The 9336-nt window shown below is 63.8% G+C and overlaps 1 protein-coding gene and 1 long non-coding RNA gene across 5 annotated transcripts in view; one reads left to right on the top strand and one right to left on the bottom strand.

Annotated features, from left to right (window-relative positions):
* Positions 1-2716, top strand: part of LOC121103722 — a 6390-nt gene extending 3674 nt beyond the window's left edge. The window contains exons 4-5 of one of the 2 annotated variants that reach the window (XR_005835919.1): positions 1839-2016; positions 2604-2716. This is a non-coding gene — a long non-coding RNA (uncharacterized LOC121103722). The other variant, XR_005835920.1, reaches the window with a different exon arrangement.
* AMZ1 (archaelysin family metallopeptidase 1) overlaps positions 1576-9336 on the bottom strand; it is a 9476-nt gene continuing 1715 nt past the window's right edge. Inside the window, exons 2-6 of one of the 3 annotated variants that reach the window (XM_040634708.1) lie at positions 9147-9314; positions 6801-6929; positions 6326-6495; positions 5673-5849; positions 1576-3822 (exon numbers count right to left, since the gene is read on the bottom strand). In XM_040634708.1, the coding sequence (XP_040490642.1) occupies positions 3262-3822; positions 5673-5849; positions 6326-6495; positions 6801-6929; positions 9147-9314 (1205 nt within the window). In that variant the 3' untranslated portion in view covers positions 1576-3261. The remainder of the gene's footprint in view (positions 3823-5672; positions 5850-6325; positions 6496-6800; positions 6930-9146; positions 9315-9336) is intronic. The other 2 variants (XM_040634709.1, XM_040634710.1) reach the window with 2 other exon arrangements.

Raw genomic sequence — 9336 nt, 5'->3', positions numbered from 1 at the left:
GTTGTGTTTCCTGTTAACTCCTTGGGCGCCAGGGGTCATTTCAGAGGCAGGAGGTGGAGGCCGGTCGCAGAGCTCAGTGGGGCGTGGGCTGCGGCTCTCGGCCACCTCCGGTGAGCGAGTCCACGGGTCACCCTGGTCCTCACGGGGCGGGGGTGGACTGAGCGCGTCATGGCCCCAGGACGTTTCTTGGAAATTGCTTTTTTTAAATAACCCCCTGACTCGCTTGTTTTCATTTGTGTCTGTGCCCAAGAAGAGAGTTCAAAAATAAACCATGGTTATTCTGGGTTCTGGTGAATCCAGGTGCTGCCGGGTGGTGCTGGGCAGGGCTGCACCAGCCGCCTCGGCCAGCCCTGCCCGGGGACGCGGCAGCTCTCCAAGCCCTGCTTCTTGACGGTAGTGCGGCCCGCAGACTCCCAGTTACCCTGCGGTGTTAGCTTTCTGAGGGCTTCGAGCTGGCTGTTTCCTCAGGCATCCTTGAAACCGGGTTCGTCTATAGCTGGCCCACCGTGACCTGGAGTCCTCCCGGGCTGTCGCCTCGGCGGCCCGGCCTGGCAGCGGCCCCGGCCCCAGTTCGGAGCTGCCGGGTGAAGCCCTGAACCCCTCCCTCCCCCAGCCTTCTTCGGGGTACTCGCTCGCTCTGGACAATCCGCAGAGCCCCAGGGACTCAGGCGCTGTGCAAGCTGGCACCCGCACCCCAGTGTGCCGGTCCCCACCCACACCGCAGCCCGACCTCCAGGGAGTCCAGCAACGCACTGCGGCTGCTGGAACCTCCCGGGAACGTCTGAACTGGGGCCCCGACTCCCCTTCCTCCTCAGACTCACCTTGCGACGCTGAGGGGCCAGTCTGCCCTCTGGCCCTGCTGCCTTGGGCAGATCCCCAAACCCAGGGACGAGGGACATGCGCACGTCCCCGGCGCCTAGATGGACTCGTTCAAAGGGGCAGGTTCTTTGCAGGAAGATCAGCCCGTCCCTTCCCAGGTGGATTTGGGTCTCGTGGCCACCGCTTCCTGTCAGGGCTGAGAGCAGCTTCTTGAGGCCCTGGCTCGGACCTTGGGGGGGGGGTCGCCTGCACCCCTGGAATGGTGTGGCTAGTCTTTTGAACTTGATGGGATCTAAATTTGGACTTAGCTTTAACATTAGCTGCTTGGCTAAGGCAGGGCATGTTTTGGGGTTATTTTTAAGCCCTTCGGGAGAGTTCGTTCTTCCGGGAAAGGTCTGAATCCGCGGTCCCGTGAGACTGTTAACAGGCCCACACCCGCCTTCAGCCCCATGCCCTGGTGCTGTGGGGGTGGCCGCGGGGCGCTCCTGTGCCCACAGGGCTTGCCTGCACGGGTTGGGAGCGGCCCTGAGGGGAAGGGCAGGTGGCGCGGCTGCTGGCCGAGGGGCTGCCTCTGCACCGTCTGGATGGGTGTTGAAGCTACTTTGGAAGGCGGGTAGATTCCTGCTCCCCGCCCCGGGAGCCGCGGTACCTGTGGTGTCGTGACCCCGGAGTATCTTTAGCAGCATTCATGCCCTCGGCCCTTGGGGCCAGGTGGGACTCACGGGGACCAGTGACTGATACGGAGCTCGAAGGCGATACAGTCTACTTTGTATGTTTATTAACAAAAGCCAGGGCCCCTCACTTCTCAGAAACCATGACATGTCGACACCCAGTTCAGCTCGGGTGAGGTGCGCGGCCGCACCAGGGCCTGGGAGCACGTGGCATGCGTTAAGTCCTCCGCTAGAGATGCCGCCCCTGGGGACTGTCCCAAACTGCTCCCCACCCCACCCCCAGCCTATTTGGTGCTGGAAGGAACCTCTGTTCCTCAGTGTTTTATTCTCAAAACGTCCCCCCAGCAGCTGTCTTTCACACTGCTGTCCGTGTGCCACCGGGAGCAAAGCAGACGGGACAGCTGCCCCCACAGACGGACTCCGCCCCTGAGCGCCCCCTCCCCGCGTCTGAGCCAGGGCGTCCTAGCTTCACGGCCGCCACCTGGAGACCGGCTTTTGCAGAAGATGGAAGTAAACTGGGAAACAGGTAACATGACCAAGGAGGCGGGTTGGCCAATCCACACGGCGCTCACAGATGGAGGTTTCCCCTCGCCCCTGCTCCGCCCGACCTTGCCGCCACCACCCTCAAACCCCTCCCCGTGAACCTGGGTGATGGCCATGCTGGGGTACGGTGGCAGCAATGCCCTGGGGTGCTCCCGGAGGTGTCCCCGCCTTCCTGGCCGCACGGCCACAGCCCCCAGCACAGCCGCCTGAGCTGAGCTCAGAGCAGACGGTCACTTTAAGGCACGAAGGTCGGGGGCTGTGTTTGCAGTGACAGACCCCCAGACGCGGGCCTCCCTCTGTTGCCTTCTCCGTCTTTCCCTCCGTGATCTCCTGGTCACGGTGATGCTCTCAGAAGCTGGGACGCAGGCCTGGAGACCACACCTGCGCCTGTCCCCTTGCAGGCCTGGGACCCTGCTCTCCTGTGTGGTGTCCTCTGACAGGAAGCCGCAGGCCTGCTTCGGGGGGGAGGGGCTAAATCTGGATCATATTTTGCAGTTTTCCTTAGGAAGCCCCTGAACTGTAAGCTACCCACAGAGCATACGCGCACCCCCCGTTCTTGCCTCTTTCCAGGGGGGCGAAGCAGTCATGACCACACTCGACGCTGCAGGAGCTCTGCTCTGGGCACCGGCCGCTTCCCTCCCCGCAGCCGCGGGGGTGCTCGCGCACGAGGACAGAGCAGGCAGACGAGCGCAGGCGCCCGAGCTTCGCAGGTAGCAGCCACGGTGCAGCAGATCGCAGGGACACAGACACCGGGGCAGGCTGGCCCCCTCAGCCCGGCCCGTGCTGGAAGGGGTCCGAACTGTCCGTGACGTCCCACGGGTTCTGCGTGATGCCGTAAGCGCCGACCCCAGACACACAGACCGCACTGTTCTCACCACCGCGGGGGACGGCAGGCGGCGGGCTTGGGGATGTGGAGGGCCTCCGCCTGGCAGCACAGACACCTCTGTCAACGCGACCCTTCCCCGCAGCCTCGTGGACGCAGCCTGCAGGACGGTCCCATGTGCAGTCCCTGCCACAAGCCATAAGCCCCTCGCTTCCCCTTGGCATGCAGACCGGCTCCAGCCCTGGGCCACCCCCTGCCCCCGGCGGCCTCTATGCTCCGGCGGTGCCATCCAGACTGGGCCTGAAGACCGTCTGCTGGGCCTGGGCCCAGGGGCAGGACCCAGGGCTGCAGCTGATCTTCCCCTCCTGGCCCCCAGGGGTGCGCGGCGCTGGACAGGCTCCTGCGTTAATTCTCCTCCGCCCTCCAGCGACAGGGGGACGATCCCGCCTTAGACAGTTTACGTGTGCTCAGCCTCCTCCTCAGCGAGGAAAACGTGCCCCCCAGGACCCTGCGCAGCCCCGTGCCATCCCGGCCACAGGGTAGGTCCGGCCTGATGGCTGGGAGCCGCCCTGTGAACATCTCCCACCCGGCCAGGGCGTCCACGGCCCCGTCCACCTGCGCCAGCTCCTCTTCCGTCACCTCGCGCTCCAGGGCCTGGATGCACAACGCCAGCCACCGCCCATGCTCTTCGATGGCTTCCGGCGGGGGTCCGAGCTGCGGCGGGCTCTCGGGGACGGCCAGTGAGCCTAGCCCCTCCTCGGGCTCCAGCTCCGGCCCCACGGAGAAGCTGTGGCTCCACGCGTCAGGGGTAAGGGGCTCTGACAGGCTGCTGCCCGGCTCCGACGCGCTCCCGCAGCTCAGGCCCGAGTCCGCGCTGCTGGGCAGAGTGTCCTCCGCCACCGACGACGCCCCCGCGTCCAGGCTGGGCCGCGTCTGCGTCTCAGCTTGAGTCCAGGCGTAAAGTCTCTGGGAGGGAGAGACACAGGCTGGGTTTCCTGGGTACTGCCCCTTTATGTAGCCAGAGCACTGCCCAGAGACCCAGCCCCTTCCCGGGGCCCCCCTGTCCCCTGCTAGCCCGGGGCCCCTCAGGCTCGCGCCACCAGGGCCCGCGCATGCCCTCAGGAGCGGTGCACGCCCGAAGTTCAATGGAACTCCCACTGTTCTAAGAGCAATATATACTCAAAACTTCTCTGCGTGGTTTCACTCTTTTTTCCTTGGATCTCTGCTCTCAGGGCTCTCCCCGTCTGGCATCTGCACCTGTCCTCCTGGCAGGACGTGCCTGGGACTGTGTCCTAAGACGTCCCTTCCCAGTGCTGCCCCCAGCGTCACCGACGTGCCACACCCCGGCTTGGTCTCTAGCAGGTGTTTCCAGCACCCTGCTGACCGGGACATAGAGACAGCAGGGACCGTTCCTGGCCCGGCCCTCCCTCAGCGCTAGGTCACCTGTCGGAGCGTCCAGGGACCAACCAGGGCTCTGGGGCCCCCATCCTCCTCCTCTGAGCCCCTCCAGTCACATGGAAGGTCGGGGGCTGTGGCTCCTGGTCAGGGTTGTGCGCAGAAGGTGGGAGCACAGAAGCCACGACAGTTGTGTCAGGTGAACACAACCCCAAGGAAGGACGCCAGTGAGGACGCCAGTGCTTTTCACGGCCCGGAGGGGCCTCCTTCCCCGTACGTGCCCCACAGCACGTGCCGGCTCCACCCTCCCGCGGACTGCCGTCAGCCGCTCCCCCTGAGCCCTCGGCAGGGCTGCGTGTGAGGTCCCCCTCGAGCTGGGCTGGCCGCTTCCTCAGGGCTCCATAGCCCATTCCCCGGAGTCGCTCAGAGAAGATTGTCACGGGGAGGCAGCTCTGGGACCTGGAAACACCCAGCCCACTAGCTTGGCGGTCCTCAAAGTAGGGTCCCTGCCTGGCAGCACCCCCAGGAGCCTGTAAGAAATGCAGGCTCCCCCCCCCCCCCCGGGGCCGGCTCAGAAACTCCCTCCCGTCCGAGAACCTGTCGAGCCTCCCAGAGTCGGGCACACCCCCTCACCAGGAAACTGCTGCTCACAGTCCAGGCTGCTGGCCTCCAAGAGGAAGGGGGGCCCTCCCAGAGCCTCAACCATGGCTTTGGCTTAATTTTAAAACCAAAAGTTTCCAGCCCAAAGTGATTTGGTTGATAGACCTTAATAAACACCCACCTGCCTTTGGACTCAAACGCTGAATAAAGTTTGAGTTTGCAAAACCATTTTCCCTGAAGATAAGGTTCCAGGGCTGCCCCGGGGACCAGGCTGTGGGCAACGCCTCGAGGTGACAGCAGAGGGCAGCATCACCCCACGAGCCGGGCCTCCAGGCAGAGCCGCCTCCCAAGTGCGCGCATTGGCCTTGGCCTCCCAGGGGCCAGCCTTTCCTCCGGCAGGCTGGGGGGGGGGCCCCCCGCTCAGGGCGCCGCGATCCCGCCGCGGGGATGCGGGCGTGCTCTTTGCCATGCAGGAAATGCTAGGAAAGGCCTAGCACCTGACCCGTGCTGAGAGCTCCTATTCACTGCTGTGTCTCGAGAAAGAAAAGCGGTCTGCTCCTCGTCCCTCCTGCACCCAGTGCAACCTGATGGCAACGGCCACCATTCCCGGGTATGGACCGCGGGCCAGGCACCCGGTAGGACCGTGACACGCTGCCCGGTGCCAGCAGGATGACGAAGTGGGCACACGGGTCTGTTCACTTGGTCTGGGGTTCTCGCGCCCGGGACCCGCCTCTCGGCCCGCTGCCCTCTGAGCCCCGCGCGCGAGCCCCGACAGGGCACTCGGACTCCCGCGGGCCGGCCGCCCCAGACCCGCCCCTCACCTTGTACCTCTCGACAAGCTTGAAGCCCAGCAGGTGCTGCAGCTTCCGCAAGCAGATGGGACAGAGGTCCAGGGGCCGCCGCAGGGCCTCGTCCAGGCTGAGCGCCCCCTGCATGAGGCAGCGCAGCCAGCGACAGTTCCCCAGGCCCAGGAGGTGGCAGAGCTCGTGGCACGTGACCTAAGGGAGACCACACGGCACCACTGCCCTCGCCACCATGCGCCCGACCACCGGCCCAGCCCCCGACGCCTGGGGCAGCCCCGACAGGGGCCCCGATGGCCAGGGAGTGGTCCGTGTGCCCTCGGCCCCCGCTCCCGACGGCGCCAGGCACAGACAGACGTCTCCCGTGCAGCGGCACCCAGGGGCCGCCCTGCACGGGAGCTTGGGCAGCAGACAGACCCCGGTTCAAATCCCAACCCTGCCCGTTCTAGCTGTGTGAGCTCAGGCAAAGGTGCGGGCGGCTCTGGGCCTTGGTGTCTGTGACGCTCTAAAGCCTGGCCCTTGTGAGGGCTGGACGGAACACTCAGCCCTTCTGTCTGAGCGCACATCCTCGGCATATTCTTGGAACTCACCAGAGCCCCCAGGCCTTCCATCCTCTTGCTGCCCCGTCTTCTCCCACCCATGCAGCAACCCCACACCCTGGCCTCCCTGCCCACCTTGCAGCACTGGACCATCCCCAGGGCGCTGAAGCACACGGTCTGGCCACTGTCCTGCACGGGAGTCTCGGGGCCATCTGTGGCCACCTCCACCGGGGCTGGGTCAGAGGCACTGGGCCTCGATGACAGGAGATCCCCCGAGAACCGGGCAAAGCTGCAGACGCCCACCTCTAGGGAGAGGCAGAGATGCAAGGGCGGCCTGTCACAGACGGCCCCAGAGCACAGCCAGCCCGTCCTCAGGATGCACAGGTCCCGGAGGCCCGGCCCTGCCCGCGCCCCCACGAAGGAGCCACGAGGTCCCTGCCTGTGGAGGCAGGACATGGGGATACACGTTCAGAAGCAGCTGTCTCCAGACAGTGCGTCATCTTCCCTGGGAGGGCTGGCACTTGTGTGCGCACACCGCCCCACCCCTGCGCCCCAGGGTGGACCCCCCCAAGCACGGGCTGAGGCAGGGGCTGCCGGGGCCCTGGCTCACCGTGTCCTGGAAGGAACTTGCCGAAGGTGAAGCTCCAGGCCTCGCACGGGTACAGGTCGGACAGCGTGAGGCCCAGCACGCACAGCGCGTCACCCGGCTTACTGTCCTTCAGGAAAGACAGGATGCCATCTGCAAGGGGAGAGGGCCGGAGGGGAGGTGAGGAGGCAGCTGGGCCTCCGTCCCCCAGTCCCAGGCTCTGGGCAGGCAAATCCTGTCATCCCCTCTTCCTCTGCCTACAGCCAGCTCTGCCCAGTCAGGTGCAAGCTGGCCACCTTGCACAAGAGGACGGTCATCGAGGTGGAGAAGTCCCAGCAGCCATGCTGCACAACGTGGACCAGGGGCCACAGGCCTGGACCTCAGGGGTCTCCGTTTCCAACACTCAGGAGAGCTGGTTTAGACGAGGTAGTTGAGGCCCAGAGACATCCAAGTGGGGACGCCAAAAAGGCCACTTGATCAACAGGACCAGGTGTTCAGGGGACAGTGCCCCTGCAGCCACAGGACGGGGCTGTGGCTCCAGAGCTGCCTGCATCCTAGTCCCCAGGACCTGTGAATGCACTGCCTCGCGTGGCAGGAGGGATGCTGTGGGCGTGGTTAAACCGAAGGCGTTAAAATGGGAAGTGACTCTGGATTATCCAGGCGGGCTCAAGGCTATCATTAGGGTCCTTAGAAGACGACACAGAGGGTCCGAGAAATCTGAAGGTGCTATGGGGGTGGGACTGAGCCTGGAGCAGGGCCGAGTCCTGTAGGCAGGGGACAAAGGCAGGGCCAGTAAGGTCTAGGACCAGCAGAGGGTCTCAGAGTGGCTGAACCCGAAGCCCGGGGCACAGGAAGGAATGCCACCATCAGGATGGCACCTGCCCCAGCCAAGAGCTCCCTGTTCCCCCTGAAATCTCTGTGCCAGCAGCTCCCCTAATGCACACTGGGGATTGCGACCAGCCCTCCTGCCGAAGATGACCAGACAAGCTGAGTGAAATACAAAAAGAGCTTCTTAAAGCGTCCTGGATGGGGTGGAGTTGGCCACAGGGGACACTGCGCACGTCCTGGGGGGCGAAGCGAGTTTTCTGCACCTGATTGCGGTGGCAACTGGGTCCTGGGTGTGTTCATCAAGGCTCACAGAGCTGTTATGAAAGGGAGAATTTCACTACACATGAATTATGCCTCAGTAAACAGGACTTAAAAAATCAGAGACCCAATGAGAAATTAGAAATGGGGAGAGGATTGGAGCGGGCAGCTAAGGCTGAGGTGCTTCTGGGGTGAGGATGGGGGGTGCGGGCTGGACTCCCAGGGCCACGGGCGGCCCACCTGCGTCTCAGGCAGCACCTGCCTGGCAGAGGAAAACCAAAATCCTCCCTAGAGCAAATCACGTCAGCCCAGGCCACGAGTTCTCCTAAAAGTTAAATTACTTTCCAATTAAGATGTCCAGCTAACAATGGAAAATAACAAGACACGCAGACAGCAAGACACCAAGACAGAAGCAGCAGAGAGCACAGCAGCCACAGCACGCTCCAGATGGTGGGATTAGACAAACCACAGCAACTACGTCCATGGGTGTGAGTGCTGAGCCCAAATTCTAGCAGGAAATCGGTATTTTAAAAGGGTGACGCTGCTAATTTGAGAAAGAATCCATGAGAAACTACAGAAATGCAAAAGCAGGGTAACTGAAATCAGGAACTCAGGGTACGGGCGTCACGGCGTACGTGGTGCGGTTGGGGGATGGGTAAACTGCAAGGGAATGAACCGTGGCTGGAAGACAAGGACAGAGAAGATACTGGAGAGAGAGAGAGAGGAGAGTGAATACACCTCCACTTGGAGCCCCAAGTGGGCAGGAAGAACATGGCGCGGGGGGGGGGGTCCTGCAACCAGTGAAAGACCCCGATGTGCTCCACACTGGGCATCAGTCAGAGCCCCAGCCCCATCCTGGGACTCCTGAGACTTGAGTCCAAGTGTCCCACACATCGGAGAGCCCCTGGTCCATCGGTTCCCACTCCCGGCTGCTCTCCAGCTGTCAGTGACCCTGGGGACAGGGAGGGGTCTTTTGGACGCACACAAGAGAGAAGGCTGGAGCGATGCCTTGCGAGGCAGCAGGGGGCCCGGGAAGGGCTTGCTTCACCTGCTCTTCGCACCGTGGGGTTTCCCCATGGACACGGGGCTGGCAGTCCGGCCTCCAGGCGCTCCACGGATGGGGAAGGGAACTTTGTTTCAGCCCTCCCCTTCCAAAGGCTGCGAAATAGAGGCTCCCCCACAAAAGAGGGGAAAGGGATTCCTTCCTTCTCCTGGGCAGCTTCCTTCTACTTTCTGCCTCCCGGAAAGAGCCCTGTGCTAAGGGCAGAGGCCGCGCTCACCCACCTGTGTGGAGCTGGCGCCTGTCCGAGTCCTGGCTGGGACGCGAGGAGCAGTGGATGGACGCGGCCGCCACCGAGGGCAGGCACCTGACCTGCAAGCCCAAGAAAAAGGCCTCCGTGCAGTTCCTCAGGTGCTCCAACAGAGCGCCGCCCGCCGGCCCCTCACTCAGATCTGGGCGGGGGGGGGGGGGGGG

The sequence above is a fragment of the Ursus maritimus genome, unplaced genomic scaffold (assembly GCF_017311325.1).
Source record: "Ursus maritimus isolate PB19 unplaced genomic scaffold, ASM1731132v1 scaffold_2, whole genome shotgun sequence".
Classification (NCBI taxonomy): Eukaryota; Metazoa; Chordata; class Mammalia; order Carnivora; family Ursidae; genus Ursus; species Ursus maritimus.
The sequence above is the reverse complement of the archived record's forward strand: the minus strand, read 5'-3'. Positions and strand labels throughout refer to the sequence as shown.